Source organism: Heteronotia binoei, chromosome 5 (genome assembly GCF_032191835.1).
Source record: "Heteronotia binoei isolate CCM8104 ecotype False Entrance Well chromosome 5, APGP_CSIRO_Hbin_v1, whole genome shotgun sequence".
NCBI classification, from domain to species: domain Eukaryota; kingdom Metazoa; phylum Chordata; class Lepidosauria; order Squamata; family Gekkonidae; genus Heteronotia; species Heteronotia binoei.
The window spans coordinates 23,640,461-23,662,376 of NC_083227.1; the positions used below are offsets into that span (position 1 = coordinate 23,640,461).

Below are 21,916 nucleotides of genomic sequence, written 5' to 3' on the forward strand. Positions count from 1 at the left end.
ACTTTTTTTACAAGGTGGTTTGCCATTGCCTTCCCAGTCATCTACACTTCCCCCCCCCCCCAGCAAGCTGGGGGACTCATTTGACCAACCTCAGAAGGATGGAAGGCTACCTGAAACCCAGCTTCTGCCGGGGATCGAACTCAGATCGTGAGTCACGAGCTTAGGACTGCAGTACTGCAGTTTACCACTCTGCGCCACAGGGCTCTAAGGTAAAGGTAGTCCCCTGTGCAAGCACCAGTTGTTTCCGACTCTGGGGTGACGTTGCTTTCACAACGTTTTTCAACGGCAGTCTTTTTACAGGGTGGTTTGCCAATGCCTCCCCAGTCATCTACACTTTCCCTGCAGCAAGCTGGGGATTCAATTGACCAACCTTGGAAGGATGGAAGGCTGTCGACCTTGGGCCAGTTACCTGAACCCAGCTTCCGCCGGAATCGAACTCAGGTCATGAGCAGAGAGTTCAGACCACAGTACTGCAGTACTGTTGCTTTACCACTCTGCACCACAACAAAATGCACCAATGCATTTTTTTCCATGGGATCCGGATATTCTTTCCCTCTAAGATGTGCTTCTGTTGCATATGTGTCTATTTTATAAACGCTCAAAACTAAGGGTGAGCGACAAACTGCATTATTGCAGTTCAGTTCACGGCTTCGTGGCTGAACCATAAACTGAACCATGAAACAATACATTGGTTCGCAAACTGAACCAGTCTATATTGGTTTGCGACCCCTGCTTTCAGCTCCCTGCCACTTTTTTGTCGGGAGCAGAATGGAGGGGGTTAAATGACTCGGAGCCATTTAACCCCCCTGCTTTCTGCTTAAAGCCATTTCAAACCCTCTGCACCAAAGCAGGAGGAGCAGAAAGCAAGGGGTTAAATGGCTCAGAGCAGAAAGGGATCGTGGCCCTGCTTTCTGCTCCCCACCGCTAAGCTGTTTTTCATGAAACACTGCCCTTCTGCTCTTCACGAACCGTCATGAATTGCCTTAAAAATTCATGGAAGCTCATGGTGGCTCTTTCGTTGTGAACATCACTTTGTGAACTTTGAACCGGCCAAAATTTGTGAACTTTAGTGTGTGTGCTGGTTCATGCCCCATCCCTATTCAAAACACCTACTTGAGAAAATGCATCTCCCAGTTTGGGTTGGCAACACAGTTCTGCCCCCTGACACACACAAAACACATCGCAAATTCTTCTTTTCGTTTTCTTTCTTTAGAAAGCTTTAGAGGTTGAGTGTTCCCTCCTTACACCCTTCCTTCCTTCTAGTTCCTGACTAGGTTATTCTATCCTATTCGGGGTGAAGGGGAAACGTTCTAATTCCCTGTTGCCTATCGCCAGCCATCATCTGTTGCTCAGCTGCAGAATCAGACACCCAGTTTTGGAAAAAGATGTGCCAATGCCAGAAAAGTCATTAAGCGAAGCAGGACTTGTCACAATACAAACCCACCAGTCGTTTCCCAGGATTCCACCTAAAGTGGATGGATACCCAAAGTCTTGTCAAAACACATATAAATCCCCAGATTTTCTTGGACGCTACAAAAAACTCAGATTCAGATTGTTCCGGCTGCAGTTTATATAAAAGCTGGTACAAAAACTCTTGTGTAACATCCCCCTAAGCAAGGGGAGTGGGTGGAATTGCACGGCCTCCTGTCTTCACAGAAGGTCCACTGTTTTCTCCCGTTACTGAAAGGATGCTCAACTGAAGTTTAACCTGCAGGGTTTTCTTTTTCTAGAAACAACATGAGGATCAGGCGCTTTCTATTTCCAGCTGAAGGTTCTGCCACACCCTGGGCCCTTAGGAGAGGCAAACAGTGAGGCTGCTTTAAAAAGTCCAAGAATGAGGGAATGTTCCTTTCTATTCATGCGATGCCAGTGACTCAGCTGACTCCTTAGCAAGGCTAAAAAAGCAGCTGGCGTTGCCTCTGAGATCTCTTTTCCACCACATGTCCCATTCTGCTCGACAATGGAAATGATGGTAAACATGGTTCGCAAGGCAAAAAGCGCTGTTTGTTTCTATAGATGCTGTCACGATCCTAGGAGCAGTGAGGCCTACGGGCTCCAGGGAAGCCTGTATCAGAGTAGCTACGGGGCCTACATTTCCCAATATCCCTTCTGTCCCTCTGACTGGGTGGCAGAGATTTAGGATGGGAAACTTGCCCAGTAAGATCAGAGGGATGGGACCTGGGAAGAAAGAATAGAACTGGCTAGAGAGCCAGGTTGTTCTCTCTGGAAAGGCTGCAGCAGGAGGGTTCCCTCCCCCAAGGAGTGGTGAGTCTGTTGGCACTAGAAGAAGGGAATATATAGCAAGTCACATCAGGGTTTTCATTTTTGCTTTGTACCACCTTCCCTGTTTTCATATCCACTGCTGAACTAAAAGTTTTTACAACCCACTTGTTTTTTCTTGAACACTTATAACAAACCTGCTGTTTTACTCCCTGGGTCCCCGTGACTCTTTCCTCATGGATAGAAGGTGCTTTGTTAAGAAGGAAAACAGGGGTTGGGTAGGTGCTCTGGGGCCTCCCAGACAGACCCTTACCAGCGTGGTGGTGGCCAGCAGAAGGCCCTTCCTGGTCCCCTGCTTGTGACAGACGGGTATTTATGTACTTAGCAGATTCCCTTGTTTATACGTCGAGAGCTCACGAGCACTCACCTTTAGCGGAGGTCTGATGCATACGGATCTTTTTGGATGCCACAAACTGCAGGACTTTCTCCACGTTCTCCTTCATTTCCTGCTGGCTAGTGGGGCTGACCTGAACTCCGCTCAGTTTCTCCCCCGCTGAGAAAGAGACATGCACCAGTTACAAGCAACCGGGAGCCTGCGTCACAATAAGTGCTGACTCTAGCAGATTCGGGGGGACGGGGGGACGGGAGATAGTAGTTAGACTCTCCAGCCATCCCTCCTAGGATGCAGAGAGGAAAACAAGCTGCGATTTTGCCCAGCCTCTTAGGGCACCGAGCGGCTGCAATAATTAGAGCGCATATCCTGCAATCCAAAGCGATCTATCATTAGCCGCTGCATCGGCTAGAGGTAGCTCCTGCCTTGCTGGCACTCTGCGCCGTGCCGCCTTTGGAAAGAGTGGCGTTCGTCTCCGCAACCGTATGTCGTAGCCGGTTATTGCCTTCTTTCAAATAAATATTGGCTTCGCAGGAAAAAAGCAACACCCGTAGAAGGCCTGCGAAAGCAAAACAGCAGCTCGGATATTTTGTGTCATTTGGCAAGGATACCAGGCTGAAGAAAAAGGCATCGAGGGAACATATGAACATATGAAGCTGCCTTATCCTGAATCAGACCCTCGGTCCATCAAAGTCAGTATTGTCTTCTCAGACTGGCAGTGGCTCTCCAGGGTCTCAAGCTGAAGTTTTTCATGTCCATTTGCCTGGACCCTTTTTAGTTGGAGATGCCGGGGATTGAACCTGGGACCTTCTGCTCACCAAGCAGATGCTCTACCACTGAGCCACCATCCCTCCCAAACACGGCTTGAGTCCCTGCTCAATATTTGAAAGACTTGCTTTCGGAGAGACATGAAGCTGCTTTACACTGAATCAGATTCTTGGACCATCAGGGTCAGTATTGCGTATGCAGACTGGCAGCGGCTCTCTAAGGCAGAGGTGTCAAACATGCTGCCCAGGGGCCAAATCAAGTCCCCAAGGGCTCCTATCAGGCCCTTGAGCAACTGGCTGTCATCTGCTTCCTTCTTCCTCTCTCGTGCTTCCATCTGCATAACAGCTTGTTTTGCAAGGCTTGCTCAATCGCACAGGAGCTACAGAGCAAAACCTCTATTTTCTCCATCGGCTGAGGCTCCTCCCTTGGGGAGGAGGGGGGGGGGGAGGCAGAGCTTGTTTTTCCAGGTTCTCTCAATCACACAGCAGGGCTACTGAATCAAGCCTCTCTCCCTTCTATTGTCTGAGGCTCCCCCCCCCAATCTCCTGGTGAAGGAAGGAAAGAGCCACAGCTTCCTTTGCCCAGTTCGTTGGATCCCATGGGAGACATACAAAGAAAGCACATTTAAGACCAACAAGTGCTAACATTATAAGCATGTTTTAAGTTTTTTTAGAAAGCAAATATTTGTGTTTGTCTGAGTCCTTTATATAGTTTATATCTCTGCTACCTAATCTTAAATAGGTACTCACATGGCCTGGCCTGACATGGCCCCGCCCAACAAGGTCTCATTTATGACAGATCTGGCTCTCATACCAAATGAGTTCAACACCCTTGCTCTAAGGTCTTAGGCAGAGGACTTCCACATCACTTCCTACCTGCTCTTTTGACCTGGAGGTTCCAGAGATTGAACCTGGGACCTTCTGCATGCCAAACAGATGCTCTGCCACTGAGCCAGAACTCCTTCCCCCAGCGGCTTTTCCCCTGCTACTTCTACAGCTCAATCCTGTGGATGCTTACTTAGGAATAAGGGCAGGGGTCTGTGGCTCAGTGAAACAGCCTCTGTTTTACATGCAGAAGTTCCCAGGGTCAATCCCCAATGTCTCCAGTTAAAAGGACCAGGTGATATGAAAGACCTCAACCTGAGACCCTGGAGAGCCACGGTCAGTCTGAGTGGACGACACCGTCCTTGATGGCCTGATTCATCATTCAATATAAGGCAGCGTCACGTGCGTTGTAATAGTGGAACAATGGCTCAGGGGCAGAAGATCCCTGTTTAAAATTCCCGGCATCTCCATTTAAAGAGTTTTAGGCAGAAGCCTTTCTTCTTCCTGAACCTTAGAGATGCAGCCAGTGAGAACAAATAATATTGAGCTGGTCAATCTACCGCAGAAGTCCCACTAAATTCCACCGGAATGAAGGTTACAGCAAACATAAACTCTGACTGTTTCCACATGGCCACAGTTCTCTATTTAGCTCTCACTGGGAATGCGAACGGAGAGCATTTCACTGCAGCAAGAGAGCATCCATGGTGCAATTTCCCTTGCCTCAACTCCCTGCGAGCTGGCATTCTCCTGCCAATGCCACTGGGATAGATGGGGGTGGGGGGGTGTTAATTTTTTTTAAAAATCAGCAATTGACATATCAGTGCAACATCGTGACACCCTATCAACCAGGCCTTTGGAATTCCTGGGTTTCATTTTTTTAAAGCCTCTAGCCCCTTTCATTGCTGAGATATAAGGGGAAAGGCATTATTTCTGCAACAGAGGACTAGAGACTTGTCTTAAAAATGAAACCTGTGAATACAAAGCAGCTAGTAAAGCTAACAGCTAAGACACATTTAAATGCTATGGAAATATGTCAATTGTTGCTCTTTAAAAAAAAAATCCCTCCAGTGCAAGGAGGAGTCTGGAACTGCAGATATAGAAGAACTGAAACAGGGAACATGGTGCTAAAGTGTGTCGGAACTGCAAAAATGTGCAGTTTCTCGTCCATATGGCACACAAACATGCTTGGAGAGCCAGTTTGGTGTAGTGGTTAAGTGTGTGGACTCTTATCTGGGAGAACCGGGTTTGATTCCCCACTCCTCCACTTGCAGCTGCTAGAATGGCCTTGGGTCAGCCATAGCTCTTGCAGAGCTGTCCTTGTGAGAGCCAGTTTGGTGTAGTGGTTAAGTGTGCGGACTCTTATCTGGGAGAACCGGGTTTGATTCCCCACTCCTCCACTTGCACCTGCTGGAATGGCCTTGGGTCAGCCATAGGTTGTCCTTGAAAGGGCAGCTGCTGTGAGAGCCCTCTCCAGCCCAACCCACCTCACAGGGTGTCTGCTGTGGGGGAGGAAGGTAAAGGAAATTGTGAGCCGCTCTGAGACTCTTTGGAGTGGAGGGCGGGATATAAATCCAATACCTTCATCTACCTCACAGGGTGTCTGTTGTGGGGGAGGAAGGTAAAGGAGATTGTGAGCCACTCTGAGACTCTTTGGAGTGGAGGGCGGGATATAAATCCAATATCTTCATCTACCTCACAGGGTGTCTGTTGTGGGGGAAGAAGGTAAAGGAGATTGTGAGCCGCTCTGAGACTCTTTGGAGTGGAGGGCGGGATATAAATCCAATAACTACTTCTTCTTGAACTGTGATATTTCCAAAACAAATTGTACCAACCTAGATTTGAAGCTAGCAGCAAAACAGGAGAAATGTCAAGTGGACACTCCCAAAAACCAGAAATGTCAAGTGGACACTCCCAAAAACCTGTTCCAGTTTGGACACCACACCAGAGCAAAACCTCCATATGGAAGCCACCACAGTGGCTCATCTGGCTGCCCTCAACCTCCTATGTCTGCCCAGTTCTCACTACCATTTTAAAAATGCTTCTGTGTGACTAGACCTTTACCAGAGATGATCAGAGTCACTCAGCCATTTGGAAAGCCAGTTTTCAGCCCTGACTGGGGTGAACGAATTAGTTTGCTTTGCGGCTGACCTGTGCTACTTCACCCCAGGCTGCTCAAATGCTGACTTAGTATTTGTATTGAAGGCCTTGTTCGTTCCACAGTTAGAACTAGACAAACTCTAGGCAGCCTTTAGGCCAGATCAAAACAGCACCTTTTAAAAATAATAATATCTCAATATAGCCCTGTGATGTAGTGGTTAATGGGTTGCTTTGGAACAAGCAAAGAGACTTCTTATTTCAAAGGTGTCTGTTTTAAAGGAATACTTCCGGGGCGGGGGGGTGGGGGGGAGGCTCACCTGCTGCACCTGATTCAGTGAGCTGTATCTGAGAGCTGACCTGATCTTGTCAGATCTCAGAAGCAATACTCCCTCTAAGCTGTGGAGTCTTGTGAGCAAAAATTCTACTTGGCGAGCTACTGGCATGAGGGTTATGAGCTACTGCATAAGTTAGTTTGCTCTGGCCCACGTCTCCTAAACGAACAACAAAAATGTGTGAGCCAGAGGCTAAAAAACTGTGAGCTAGTTTACACTAACTCAGCTTAGAGGGAATGCTGCTTAGAGGCTAAGCGGGGTCGACCCTGGTTAGTATTTGGATGGGAGACCACCAAACAAGTCCAGGGTTGCTGTGCGGACGCAGGCAGTGGCAAACCACCTTTGTTTTGTCTCTTGCCTCCTGGATGGCCCAGCCTGGCCACAGCCATATTTCCATAGCATTATATGCTGTAAGCCGCCCTGAGCCACTTCGGTGGGAAGGGCGGGATATAAATCGATACATACATACATACATACATACATACATACATAAATAAATTTCCAGAGCCAGTTTGGTGTAGTGGTGAAGTGTGCGGACTCTTATCTGGGAGAACCGGGTTTGATTCCCCACTCCTCCACTTGCACCTGCTAGCATGGCCTTGGGTTAGCCATAGCTCTGGCAGAGGTTGTCCTTGAAAGGGCAGGCTTCTTGGAGAGCCGTTTTAGTGTGGTGGTTAAGTGTGCAGACTCTTATCTGGGAGAACCGGGTTTGATTCCCCACTCCTCCACTTGCAGCTGCTGGAATAGCCTTGGGTCAGCCATAGCTCTGGCAGAGGTTGTCCTTGAAAGGGCAGCTGCTGTGAGAGCCCTCTCCAGCCCCACCCACCTCACAGGGTGTCTGTTGTGGGGGAGGAAGGGAAAGGAGATTGTGAGCCGATCTGAGACTCTTCAGAGTGGAGGGCGGGATATAAATCCAGTATCTTCTTCTACCTCACAGAGTGTCTGTTGTGGGGGAGGAAGGGAAAGGAGATTGTGAGCCGCTCTGAGACTCTTCAGAGTGGAGGGCGGGATATAAATCCAGTATCTTCTTCTACCTCACAGAGTGTCTGTTGTGGGGGAGGAAGGGAAAGGAGATTGTGAGCCGCTCTGAGACTCTTCGGAGTGGAGGACGGGATATAAATCCAATATCTTCATCTACCTCACAGGGTGTCTCTTGTGGGGGAGGAAAGGAAAGGAGATTGTGAGCCGCTCTGAGACTCTTCGGAGTGGAGGGCGGGATATAAATCCAATATCTTCATCGACCTCACAGGGTGTCTGTTGTGGCGGAGGAAGGTAAAGGAGATTGTGAGCCGCTCTGAGACTCTTCGGAGTGGAGGGCAGGATATAAATCCAGTATCTTCTTCTACCTCACAGGGTGTCTGTTGTGGGGGAGGAAGGGAAAGGAGATTGTGAGCCGCTCTGAGACTCTTCGGAGTGGAGGGCGGGATATAAATCCAGTATCTTCTTCTACCTCACAGAGTGTCTGTTGTGGGGGAGGAAGGGAAAGGAGATTGTGAGCCGCTCTGAGACTCTTCGAAGTGGAGGGCGGGATATAAATCCAATATCTTCATCTACCTCACAGGGTGTCTGTTGTGGGGGAGGAAGGGAAAGGAGATTGTGAGCCGCTCTGAGACTCTTCGGAGTGGAGGGCGGGATATAAATCCAATATCTTCCTCTACCTCACAGGGTGTCTGTTGTGGGGAAGGAAGGGAAAGGAGATTGTGAGCCGCTCTGAGACTCTTTGGAGTGGAGGGCGGGATATAAATCCAGTATCTTCTTCTACCTCACAGGGTGTCTGTTGTGGGGGAGGAAGGGAAAGGAGATTGTGAGCCACTCTGAGACTCTTCGGAGTGGAGGGCGGGATATAAATCCAATATCTTCATCTACCTCACAGGGTGTCTGTTGTGGGGGAGGATGGGAAAGGAGGTTGTGAGCCACTCTGAGACTCTTCGGAGTGGAGGGCGGGATATAAATCCAATATCTTCATCTACCTCACAGGGTGTCTGTTGTGGGGGAGGAAGGGAAAGGGGATTGTGAGCCGCTCTGAGACTCTTCGGAGTGGAGGGCGGGATATAAATCCAATATCTTCATCTACCTCACAAGGTGTCTGTTGTGGTGGAGGAAGGTAAAGGAGATTGTGAGCTGCTCTGAGACTCTTCGGAGTGGAGGGCGGGATATAAATCCAATATCTTCATCTACCTCACAGGGTGTCTGTTGTGGGGGAGGAAGGTAAAGGAGATTGTGAGCCGCTCTGAGACTCTTCGGACTGGAGGGCGGGATATAAATCCAATATCTTCATCTACCTCACAGGGTGTCTGTTGTGGAGGAGGAAGGGAAAGGAGATTGTGAGCCGCTCTGAGACTCTTCGGAGTGGAGGGCGGGATATATATCCAATATCTTCATCTACCTCACAGGGTGTCTGTTGTGGGGGAGGAAGGGAAAGGAGATTGTGAGCCGCTCTGAGACTCTTCGGAGTGGAGGGCGGGATATAAATCCAATATCTTCATCTACCTCACAGGGTGTCTGTGGTGGGGGGGGAAGGTAAAGGAGATTGTGAGCCGCTCTGAGACGCTTGAGTGGAGGGCGGGATATAAATCCAATGTCTTCTTCAATGTCTTCATCTCATCAGATCTCAGAAGCTAAGCAGGGTTGACCTTGGTTAGCATGGGAGACCACCAAAGAAGTCCAGGGTCGCTAGGCGGAGGCAGGCAGTGGCAAACCACCTCTTGACGTCTCTTGGCCTGTGGGGTAGCCTTAAGTCAACTGTGACTTGATGGCACTTTCCACCACTATCTGGGAGCAACACTGCTGGGATCAGAGAGCACTCCAGTGAGGTGCTTAACCCAACATATTAACGTGCAGAGTGAGCTCCACCCACCCACGCACCTCTGTCTTCCTCAGCCCGCCTGACTAAGTTTGTTGAGAACTCGGTTGAAGGCAACCCCAAATCTTTGCAAGAAGCAGAGCATCACGTTACTGACCTACAATCTCGACGAGAGAAGCCAGGACGACCCCATCTCGGAGATCCCGCCTGAGGTCCTGCACCGGCTTCACTGCTGGCTTCTTCTTCAGCTGTGAATTCACCCAGGCCACGTATGCCTGCAGCTGGTGCTGGAAAAGAAGAAACAGAGCAAAAGCTGTGACTGAGTGACAGGACAGGGAGGGCAGGCACCGCACTTCACGCTGCGGCCGTCTTCGCACAGGGAACCAAAGCAGCAAAGGCTCTGGCCCAGAGCTCTGTGGCCGTTTGGAGAATCACAGTGAAATCCTGAACAGACAAGGGTTTCCTCCTTGCCTTTGCTGACCCAGACAGCTCCACACACTCAACATGGACGAAGGTCAGGCCCCAACTACTTAAATCCCCTGGAAAACCCTTACGCATGAGGTGCTCTTGTGTACGGAAGGATACCTGGGCTGTGCTCATTTTTGTTGTCCCACTGCTGCTCATCTTCAAGCAGCTTTTTCAAGCTCTCCAAAAACATCTGTGCACAGAGACCACAATGGGATGAGCACAAACATCACGAGAGCAACAATTAGAATATAAGAGAAGCCATGTTGGATCAGGCCAATGGCCCGTCCAGTCCAACACTCTGTATCACATAAGAACATAAGAGAAGCCATGTTGGATCAGGCCAATGGCCCATCCAGTCCAACACTCTGCGTCACATAAGAACATAAGAGAAGCCCTGTTGGATCAGGCCAAAGGTGCATCCAATCCAACACTCTGCGTCACATAAGAACATCAGAGAAGCCGTGTTGGATCAGGCCAATGGCCCATCCAGTCTAACACTCTGTGTCATATAAGAACATCAGAGAAGCCATGTTGGATCAGGCCAATGGCCCGTCCAGTCCAACACTCTGTATCACATAAGAACATAAGAGAAGCCATGTTGGATCAGGCCAATGGCCCATCCAGTTCAACACTCTGCGTCACATAAGAACATAAGAGAAGCCCTGTTGGATCAGGCCAAAGGTGCATCCAATCCAACACTCTGCGTCACATAAGAACATCAGAGAAGCCGTGTTGGATCAGGCCAATGGCCCATCCAGTCTAACACTCTGTGTCATATAAGAACATCAGAGAAGCCATGTTGGATCAGGCCAATGGCCCATCCAGTCCAACACACTGTGTCACATAAGAACATCAGAGAAGCCATGTTGGATCAGGCCAATGGCCCATCCAGTCCAACACTCTGTGTCACATAAGAACATCAGAGAAGCCATGTTGGATCAGGCCAGTGGCCCCTCCAGTCCAACACTCTGTGTCACATAAGAACATCAGAGAAGCCAGGTTGGATCAGGCCAGTGGCGCATCCAGTCCAATACTCTGTGTCACATAAGAACAAAAGAGAAGCCCTGTTGGATCAGGCCAATGGCCCATCCAGTCCAACACTCTGTGTCACATAAGAACATCAGAGAAGCCATGTTGGATCAGGCCAGTGGCCCCTCCAGTCCAACACTCTGTGTCACATAAGAACATCAGAGAAGCCATGTTGGATCAGGCCAGTGGCCCATCCAGTCCAACACTCTGTGTCACATAAGAACATCAGAGAAGCCATGTTGGATCAGGCCAGTGGCGCATCCAGTCCAATACTCTGTGTCACATAAGAACAAAAGAGAAGCCCTGTTGGATCAGGCCAATGGCCCATCCAGTCCAACACTCTGTGTCACATAAGAACATCAGAGAAGCCATGTTGGATCAGGCCAGTGGCCCCTCCAGTCCAACACTCTGTGTCACATAAGAACATCAGAGAAGCCATGTTGGATCAGGCCAGTGGCCCATCCAGTCCAACACTCTGTGTCACATAAGAACATAAGAGAAGCCATGTTGGATCAGGCCAATGGCCCATCCAGTCCAATACTCTGTCACATAAGAACAAAAGAGAAGCCCTGTTGGATCAGGCCAATGGGCCATCCAGTCCAACACTCTGTGTCACACAGTGGCCAAAAAAACCAAGTGCCATCAAGAAGTCCACCAGTGGGGCTAGAAGCCCTCCCACTTTGCCTCCCCATGCACAAGAATACAGAGCATCAGTGCCCCAGACGGAGAGTTCCAACAATAAGCTGTGGCTAATAGCCACTGATGGACCTCTGCTCCAGATGTCAATTTTCCCAGTTCCTTGACTACTCACTGCCTGTGCACTAGCAATTCTTTCCACGGTGCTAGGGGAATGCATTTCAGTGGTATGGGGCAGTCAAGGTTTGAATGTGTATTTCCCTCCCTCCTCCATAATGCATTTGATGGCTTTATTAAAATGTGCTTGTCTATAGCTGACCGGGAAGACGACAGCCCCTGGCCTCCTGTACAGCAGTAACCAGACCTCCTGCCGCAGCTGGGATTGCTGTCCCAGAGGGACATCCAGGAGACATAATCGAGTGTATCCCTCTTAAAGCGTGGCATCCCCTTTCGCTAAGCTCCCTGTTATTCTGCTGATGCGGCAGGTTTTCAGCCTCGCTTCCGCATCCTCTCGGCAATGTCAGTCACGGCGCCTGCCTCTCCGCTGCCCGCCCACCCCAAAGTCGCATTCTGATCATAGCACCGCTTGTAATCAGCCTGACAAGAGAAATGCAGCTTCAGACGCGCCGCAACATGGCTCCCTCCGTCCTGCTCGGAAAGGGGCTCGGCGGTTAGTGCGTTTTGGATGCGCTCGCCCAGCAGAGAAGCGGGGAGCACTCTGAAGGCACGGCCAGCCCAGTCAATACAGCCCAGTGCAATATAGAAAACTCAGAAATCAGAAGAGGGGAACCTTGCGGACTAGTCCAAGGCTGTACTTAGAGGTACTTTATGCTGGACATCCCTTGACTCATTTTGGAACCTGTGCTTTTCCCAGAATGCAGCTCCTCTGCGATGTAGTCTTAAGAACGTAAGAGAAGCCATGTTGGATCAGGCCAATGGCCCATCCAGTCCAACACTCTGGGTCACATAAGAGAAGCCCTGTTGGATCAGGCCAATGGCCCATCCAGTCCAACACTCTGGGTCACATAAGAACATAAGAGAAGCCATGTTGGATCAGGCCAGTGGCCCATCCAGTCCAACACTCTGTGTCACATAAGAACATCAGAGAAGCCATGTTGGATCAGGCCAGTGGCCCATCCAGTCCAACACTCTGCGTCACATAAGAACATAAGAGAAGCCATGTTGGATCAGGCCAGTGGCCCATCCAGTCCAACACTCTGTGTCACACAGTGGCCAAAATATGAGTGTGTGTGTGTATATATATATGTGTGTGTGTATGTGTGTATATACACATACACACACATACACATATATATATATTGTGGCTAATAGCCACTGATGAACCTCTGCTCCATATTTTTATCCAATCCCCTCTTAAAGCTGCCTATGCTTGTAGCTGTCACCACCTCCTGTGGCAGTGAATTCCACATGTCAATCACCCTTTGGGAGTAATGATACTTCTAGGGCACAGTGCTGAAAGCAGCAGCGACAACATGCAAGTCTAGCGTGCACACAGAAAGTGTGGTGTAGTCGTGATGGACTGAGTGGTGGATTAGGACTGTACCAGCTTCCAGACTCAGTGGAAGGGGCCAGCATTAATCTTTCAAGCTTAATGGGGAGGGACGGTGGCTCAGTGGTAGAGCATCTGCTTGGTAAGCAGAAGGTCCCAGGTTCGATCCCTGGCATCTCCAAAAAAGGGTCCAGGCAAATAGGTGTGAAAAGCCTCAGCTTGAGACCCTTGAGAGCCGCTGCCAGTCTGAGAAGACAATACTGACTTTGATGGGCCAAAGGTCTGATTCAGTATAAGGCAGCTACATATGTTCGTATATGAATAAAATGGACCCAGAAGCCACAAAGATGAACTGCAATTCAGTCTGGATTCAACCCGTTCTTTTCCCACCAGTCTTTACCAGCTGCACATTTGCATCCTTGCATTTATTTATATCACACTTTTCTCCCCAGCTGGGACTCAAAGCAACTTTTAGAACACTGCTCGCACCTCCTCTCCACTTTCCTCCAACAACCACTTGGTGAGGTTGGCCAGACCGAGAGGCTGTGACAGGCCCCAGGTCACCCGGCAAGCCCCTGGGGCGGAAGTGGGGATCCAAACCTGGGTCGCCCACAGTCCTAATCCACCGCTCAGTCCACCACGACGACACCACACTTTCTGTGTGTACGCTAGCCTTGCATGTTGTCGCTGCTGCTTTCAGCACTGTGCCCTAGAAGTATCATTACTCCCACGCTTGGCTTTGATGCTCTTTGAAGACATTCTCTCCCGAAAAAGAAAATCAAAAACTCACAAAAGCTGGTTTGGGAGAAGACACAGCAAAGGTGGGAGAAAAAAAAACAAACAGGGTACCTGGGTGATTGTGTGACAATGTCACAGAGAAGCGACAGAAAAGGCGGTTGCAACTGAAGGTTGGGGCGGGGGTGTGGACCAAAACGTCCTTGTGGAAGCCGCCTATCTTATTTGTCAGTTTTATCCGGCTGTTCTGTTCTTATTGCTATTATTTTATGGAAATGGTGCTATTTTGTAAGCTACCATGGAAGTCTTTGGAGCGCAACACTCCGGTAGAAAGGCAATAAATAAGACTTCGTTGGCCTTAAAGGTGCTGATTGACTCCAACTTTGTTCTGTTGCGGCTCACCTGGATCACACTTCAAACCGTGCAGCGAGAACCACGGATAGCAATGGAACGTAAGCAACGGGCTTAGAGCTTGAATCATTTCTTTCAAAGGAACTTTTGACACACATACATTTATTTGCACGGTGCCCTTTGGTGCAGGCAAGTGCTCAACTTTTTCATTGAAATACTTTTATTGGCTTTATTCCCCAATACTATGTATGGGGGAGAAAGCTGAACGATGAAGAATGCTATAGAACAAAGCAGTAAAGTTCACCTTTAAGCAGTAGACAAGTGCACCTTTAAGACCAACGAAGTTTCATTCAGAATGGAAGCTTTCGTATGCTCTTAAGCAGACGTCATCAGACAAAATGGGAATGGAAGCAGCAATTCTTAATATAAGTGGGCAGTGAGTTGGGACGTAGAATCATGGGAATGTTTTAGCAGATTAGAAGAATCACAAACTGGGATCTGTGTTTGTTAGCGTTAGGACAAAACAGGGCTGAAACAACACTGGAGGGTGATAAAAAGCAGGCTGCTGTTGTAGGTGCGAAGTGCCATAAATCTAGGTAATGTTCTAGCTTTGTTAGTTTAAATAGAGGGCATGGTTTCTCAAGAGATTTTGCCATTAGGGAAAAAAAGGAAGACATTAAAATACAGTGGAGGATGGGTTGGTGTATGCAATAAGACAAACAGCCAATATCCCCCATTTGAGTATGTCAATACAAAAAAACCAAAACAAAAAAACCAACTATTCTGATACACTGTTCTAAAAGAGAAATAATATAAGTTAGCCCTTAGAAAAACAGGGTGCATTAAAGTATAGTGGAAGGTGGGTTAGGATATGTAATGAGACAAACAGCCCACATGCTTTTTGCTGCTGACAGAAATGCTGACAGAAAGAAACGCAGCACCACATGAGAGTTTTACAGGTTCCATGAACTGCCAAAAAGACAAATAAGCGGGTTCTAGACTGAATCAAGAGCCCCGCGGCGCAGAGCGGTAAGCTGCAGCACTGCAGTCCAAACTCTGCTCATGACCTGAGTTCAATCCCGGCGGAAGCTGGGTTCAGGTAGCCAGGCTCAAGGTTGACTCAGCCTTCCCTCCTTCCGAGGTTGGTAAAATGAGTCCCCAGCTTGCCAGCTTGTTGGTAAAATGAGCACCCAGATGACTGGGGAAGGCCATGGCAAACCACGTTGTAAAAAAGTCTGCCATGAAAACACTGTGAAAGCAACGTCACCCCAGAGTCAGAAACGGCTGGTGCTTGCACAGGGGATTACCTTTACCCTTACTTTAGACTGAATCACGCTTGAAGTCTGCCAAGAAACTGAAGCGATTGTTCTTTAGTCGCCTCATGAGAAGACAAGAAAGAAGACCAGAAAAGACAATAACGCTAGGCAAAGCTGAAGGCAGTGGGAAAAAGAGCCAAACTGTGATGAGTTGACTGAATCAAGGAAGCCATGGCCTTCAGTTTGCAAGACCTGAGCAAGGCTGTTAACAATAGGACAGGGGCGGCCAACGGTAGCTCTCCAGATGTTTTTTGCCTACAATTCCCATCAGCCCCAACCATTGGCCATGCTGGCTGGGGCTGATGGGAGCTGTAGGCAAAAAACATCTGGAGAGCTACCGTTGGCCACCCCTGCAATAGGACATGCTGGAGGTCGGGGCTGCCGCAAGCTGAATGCAACTTGACGGCACAACACACACACACACTAATTTTCTCTTTTATGGTGCTTGCGATTGTTGCATCTTTCAAAATACACAAATCGCTCTCAAGGATCTTTGCAAATGTTCAGTTCCTTCCAACGAGGGGGGACTTCCTGTCGTTGTGCAGTGCTGGTCTCAGGCGGGAAAGCAGCTGCAACTCATTTAATTAGCAGTCTGGGTAATCTCTCCCCTTCAAAGTGGAAGATTCCCCTGCAGCGGTTTCAGGCTGGAGGCTTATTATGTGACCAGAAAACTCTTAAGCACTTTCTGATTTTTCCTTGCAATACTCCTCAGAGGTTTTGACTCCTACAAAAGGAAAATCCCAAGCAGCAGCAGCGGCCTATTTATCCCTGGAAGCGGAGATTTAACAGGCAACAGAAATGAGAACCTGATTAAAGTTTAATGGCGGAGAGAATGGCAGGGTGGCATTAAAACGCGCAGAAATGAGAAAACCACAAGGCGCAAGCCAGCCACGCGGAACATCAAGATTTCTGAACTGTCAAAACGGAACGCTTTATCCAATCTCCTCCTTGCATCTTAATCGCCCTCTGCAACTTGATTACACCCTGGGAATATGTTCACAGGGCAGAATACAAAACCGGCTGTGCACTTGTCATTAAAAATATTCACCAGAATAATTTGTTATTTACAATCCACATTTTGCACTTGGACTCAAAACGGATTACGAGGAGCGAGTCAATACGATGAATGGAGGGGACATTCAGTAAACAAGGAGAAGAATTGTAGAGCCAACAAGAACTCTAAAAACAGAACTGAAGCAGAGCATATCAACGTGAATTCCACAGTAGGATTCTAGTTTCAATAAGCTACACATAGCAGTACAGACTAGGGTTGCCAAGTCCAATTTAAGAAATATCTGGGGACTTTGGGGGTGGAGCCAGGGGACATTGGGGGCAGAGCCAAGCATAATTGAACTTCAACGGAGTTCTGGCCATCACATTTAAAGGGACTGCACAAATTTTTAAATGCCTTCCTTCCATAGGAAATAATGAAGGATAGGGGCACCTTCTTTTGGAGCTCATAGAATTGGACCCCCTGGTCCAATCTTTTTGAAACTTGGGAGGTATTTTGGGGAGAGGCACTAGATGCTATACTGAAAATTTGGTGCCTCTATCTCAAAAAACAGCCCCCCCCAGAGCCCCCGATACCCGCGGATCAATTCCCCATCATTCCCTATGGGAATCATTCATGGAGGTGCATGATGGCTCTGGGGGCGGGGCTTCCCCCGCCGGCCAGCTGGCTGGGGGAGGGGGGAAGCCTGTAAAACCGGGGGATCCCCCTCTGGGACCTGGGGATTGGGAAGCCTAGTACAGACCACAGTTCCTGCTAACTTTTCTAAGTAACTGTGTTAATCGTTTAGGACAGTGTGAGTCTATTGCCTGTGTAGAAAAGCCCTCCTGAATCCTTCAGTTTTGCATAGTTTGCAGACAGCCATGAGAGACAGGTCCATCAGTAGCTATTAGCCACAGTGTGTGTGTATATATAAATTTTTTTGCCACTGTGTGACACAGAGTGTTGGACTGGAGGGGCCACTGGCCTGATCCAACAGGGCTTCTCTTATGTTCTTCTGTGACACAGAGTGTTGGACTGGAGGGGCCACTGGCCTGATCCAACATGGCTTCTCTTATGTTCTTATGTGGCACAGAGTGTTGGACTGGATGGGCCATTGGCCTGATCCAACATGGCTTCTCTTATGTTCTTCTGTGACACAGAGTGTTGGACTGGATGGGCCATTGGCCTGATCCAACATGGCTTCTCTTATGTTCTTATGTGGCACAGAGTGTTGGACTGGAGGGGCCACTGGCCTGATCCAACAGGGCTTCTCTTATGTTCTTATGTGGCACAGAGTGTTGGACTGGAGGGGCCACTGGCCTGATCCAAAATGGCTTCTCTTATGTTCTTCTGTGACACAGAGTGTTGGACTGGAGGGGCCACTGGCCTGATCCAACAGGGCTTCTCTTATGTTCTTATGTGACACAGAGTGTTGGACTGGATGGGCCATTGGCCTGATCCAACATGGCTTCTCTGATGTTCTTATGAGAGCGGGAGATGTCCTGACCTATTTAGGCAAGCCGCTCCAGAAGGAGGGAAGGCGGCATAGCATAGCCCAGGGATGGCCAAACTGTGGCTCTTTCACACATATTGTGTGGCTCTCAAAGCTCCCGCCGTCCCATCAGCCAGCTTGGAGAAAGCATTTGTCTTTTTAAATAATTTCTCCAAGCAAAGCCAACTAGCGGCTTGGAAAATGCATTTAAAAAGTTAAAGCTGCTTTCTTTATACCTCTCCCTCTCCCATTTGCTTTCCTCCCTCCCTCCCTCTCCCTCCTTCCTTCTGGCTCTCAGACATCCGATGTCCATGTCTTGCGGCTCTCAAACATCTAATGTTTATTCTGTGTGGCTCTTACATTAAGTAAGTTTGGCCACTCCTGGTATAGCCCAATGTCTTCATATCTTGGAAGCTAAGCAGGGTGGAAAGGAGACCACCAAGGCAGACTCTGGAGAGAAAGGCAATGGAAAACCTCCTCTGCTTCTCACTTCCCTTGAAAGCCCCTTTGCTGGGGTTGCCATAAGGCAGATCATAGAATTATAGAGTTGGAAGGCACCTCAAGGGTCATCTAGTCCCACCCCCTGCACAATGCAGGAAATTCACAAACACCTCCCCCTAAATTCACAGATGGCCATCAAGCCTCTGTTTAAAACCCCCCAAGGAAGGAGAGCCCACCACCTCCCGAGGAAGCCTGTTACATTGAGCTGTGACTTGACAGTACTTTCCGCACACATATGCACAGCAATAAACCCAGCTAGCATTTCAACAGGTAGATACGCTTTGCTGCTGGAGGCCTCAGAAAACCACATCTCTCCACCAGTTGCAAATTCTGTCACATGAGAAGATCTCCCATAACCCTCCATTCTATGGGCTGCATGCTCTGCCTTGGCTCCTTCTTTCTGCTGTTTTGGGTGACAGACTCAAGTGAGAAACACAAAGACATCCTGTGTTCACTTGACATTGCAATCCCAGCTATCTTGAAGCCTATCAGCTGTCTCCTATTGTGCAAAGGCCTTAACTACGATACCTTCTCAGCTAGCACGTAAGGCCCAAAGAGTTGTTGCTGTTGTTGGGAAGCTGTGATTGGATCCCCTCAGGCCTTGAATTCAGCAGGAGCACAGCTCCTGAACCTTTCTGAGGGTCCCCCCTCTTCGTCCTAGGCTTGCCAAGTCCCATTCAAGAAATATCTGGGGACTTTGGGGGTGGAGCCAGGAGACTTTGGGGGTGGAGCCAGGAACAAGGCTGTGACAAGCATCATTGAACTCCAAGGGAGTTCTGGCCATCACATTTAAAGGGGCAGCACACCTTTTCAAATGCCTTCCTTCCATAGGAAATAATGAAGGATAGGGGCACCTTCTTTTGGGGCTTATAAAATTGGACCCCCGGTCCAATCGTTTTGAAACTTGGGGGGTACTTTGGGGAGAGGCACTAGATGCTATACTGAAAATTTGGTGCCTCTACCTCAAAAAGCAGCCCCCCCCAGAGCCCCCGATACCCGTGGATCAATTCCCCATTATTCCCTATGGGAATCATTCTCCATAGGGAATAATAGAGTGCCCGGTAGACATCTCCCTCCCCACGACCGCTTTCTAAAGAGTGGGAGGGCCTCCAAACCAGGGGATTCCCCTGCCCCCTCCCTCTCTCTAACACACAAACACTTACTGGGTCTGGTTCCTGCACAACTTTTCTTGCTCTGAAAACGAAAGCAAAACTGTTACTGACCCTTCCCCATGAAGCGCTTCCTGCTTCCTGCTCAGCTTTAAAGGCACACATTTTAAAAACGGACCTGTTTGCAGGTTTCTAAACCTGCTGGAGCTCCAGAGGTACATGGTGACTGTGGAGGCAGGGCTTCCCCCGCCGGCCAGCTGGCTGGGGGTGGGGGGAAGCATGTAAAAATGGGGGATCCCCTGCTGGGACCTGGGGATTGGGAAGCCTACTTCCTCCCCACCTACCTTGTCCACTGAATAGTAGGTGCAGCTGCATAACAATCCCTGGATTAGGAGAGCGGGCAGCCAGCCAGCCACCAGGAGCTTTGCCACACCCCCAGCAGCCCTAATTAACCCCTGGAGAAACCCACGCCACCCTTTCTCCACTTCTTATGTGATTTTGGGTGGCGGGTGGCTTGCTGGCCTTTTGACTGAGGGGTGGTGGCCAAGGAGAGCCCCAGGTGAGTGAGGCCTGCTTGGATCTCTAGCCAGCCCAAGCAGGCCTTGCTCGCCCAGGGCTCTCCTTTCCTGCATCAGATTGCTTTTGGCTGGTGAGGGGTGGCATACGCCAGTGAGTTATGCTAATGAGCTCCACCACCTATTTTTCTACAAAACAACCCCTGGATCGCCTGAAGCGAGGCATGGAGAAATGCTCTCCACTCCAAAATCCAGCTCAATATTTCAGTTAGTGCGACTGCTCTCTGTCCACGGACAGGAGTACAACTGCAGATCAGTCACTGGCAGATAGGAGAGGATTGAAGATTAAAGCCAAGAAGATCTCAGATTGAACACTCAAGCTTTTGGCTATGCTAAAGAGTGTGGCCAAAACAGGGCAACAGCTTCGTACCTCACACCCTGCTGCCGGGTCACACCCAAAAGGGACACAGACTGCTATCAGCCTAATGGCTATATTCAAACAGTGAGCTTTTGTGTGCCAAGCACACTTCCTCAGGCAGTATGAAATGGAAACAGAATCTTACATATCTTACATGTAAGTGGTATAGACAAATTCATTCCTTAACCCACAGCTTTCTACACTTGACGTCAATATCCAATTAAATGAAAATTCTGAAAGCAATGAAATTATAGGAATTTGGGGGAAACTTTTTCTGATAGTTTTAACATGAGAACCTGTGAAGAGTTTAAGATTGTATTTTGTAGCAGCCAGCAGGATAGCAAAAAATTACGTAATCCTTTCACTAAAACACAAAACCTTGCAGGCTGAAAAAGGAGTGCGACTCCTCAAATTTTCACCTAACAAATCCATCAAGGCCTGTTCCCGTGTACAATTTAGCCTTTAAAAGCAGCCATCAGAGCCTGTAGATATACTGGGGGGCTGCAGTGTCAGGGAACAGGAAAAGAGGTCCCCTGCACTATCTCTCAGTCAAAACCAGCTAATTGTGTTGCTTCCATTGTCCATGAGGGAGGGGGGAAGATGGGCAAAAAGAGAAGATGCACAAAGGGGAAATGGCACAGAAGGGACAGTTAAACTCCTCTTTTCCACGGTCACTTCCTGTTCCTCCAACGGCTGCTTCTTAAGCTAGACTTCATGTTGGGGGATCTGATTATGGACACACACCCCTCCCAGAATAGCAAATCTATCTGCTTCTCCATACATTACTTCTTATGAGTTATTTATAACTTGCTTGTTGCCTTTGGAATTTTTAATTAAAACACCTTTTTTTTCCTTCCTACCCTAAGCTTTGGTCAGAATTTGTCCTGTTTTGGTCCAGCACTGAAACTGTATTGAGCTATATGGAATAAAAGGGAAAGGGGGAGGGGAAGGCCCCCAACACCTATGAAAGTCATCTCTCTGAGGTAGATCCAAATAGGCAGCCACAGGGAGGGACTGTGGCTAAGTGGTAGAGCATCTGCTTGGTAAGCAGAAGGTCCCAGGTTCAATCCCCGGCATCTCCAACTAAAAAGGGTCCGGGCAAATAGGTGTGAAAAACCTCAGCTTGAGACCCTGGAGAGCCGCTGCCAGTCTGAGAAGAGAATACTGACTTTGATGGACCAAGGGTCTGATTCAGTATAAGGCAGCTTCATATGTTCATATGTTCATGCTGGTCTGAAGTAGTAAAACAAAATAGGAGTCAATTGCACCTTTGAGACCAACTTAGCTTTATTCGGAACGTAAGCTTTTGTGTGCATGCACACTTCTTCAGACAAAAAATGAGGTACAGCAAGCCTCTATTCTGCTATTGGTTTTTAACTTTGTACCACTTGGCATTCCAAACCCCACCAG

The 21,916-nt window shown here is 48.7% G+C and overlaps 1 protein-coding gene across 1 annotated transcript in view; it reads right to left on the reverse strand.

Annotated features, from left to right (window-relative positions):
- Positions 1-21,916, reverse strand: part of LOC132571849 (dixin-like) — a 48,002-nt gene that overhangs the window by 4,990 nt on the left and 21,096 nt on the right. The window contains exons 3-4 of the mRNA XM_060238643.1: positions 9,593-9,722; positions 2,648-2,773 (exon numbers count right to left, since the gene is read on the reverse strand). Of these exons, the coding sequence (XP_060094626.1) occupies positions 2,648-2,773; positions 9,593-9,722 (256 nt within the window). The remainder of the gene's footprint in view (positions 1-2,647; positions 2,774-9,592; positions 9,723-21,916) is intronic.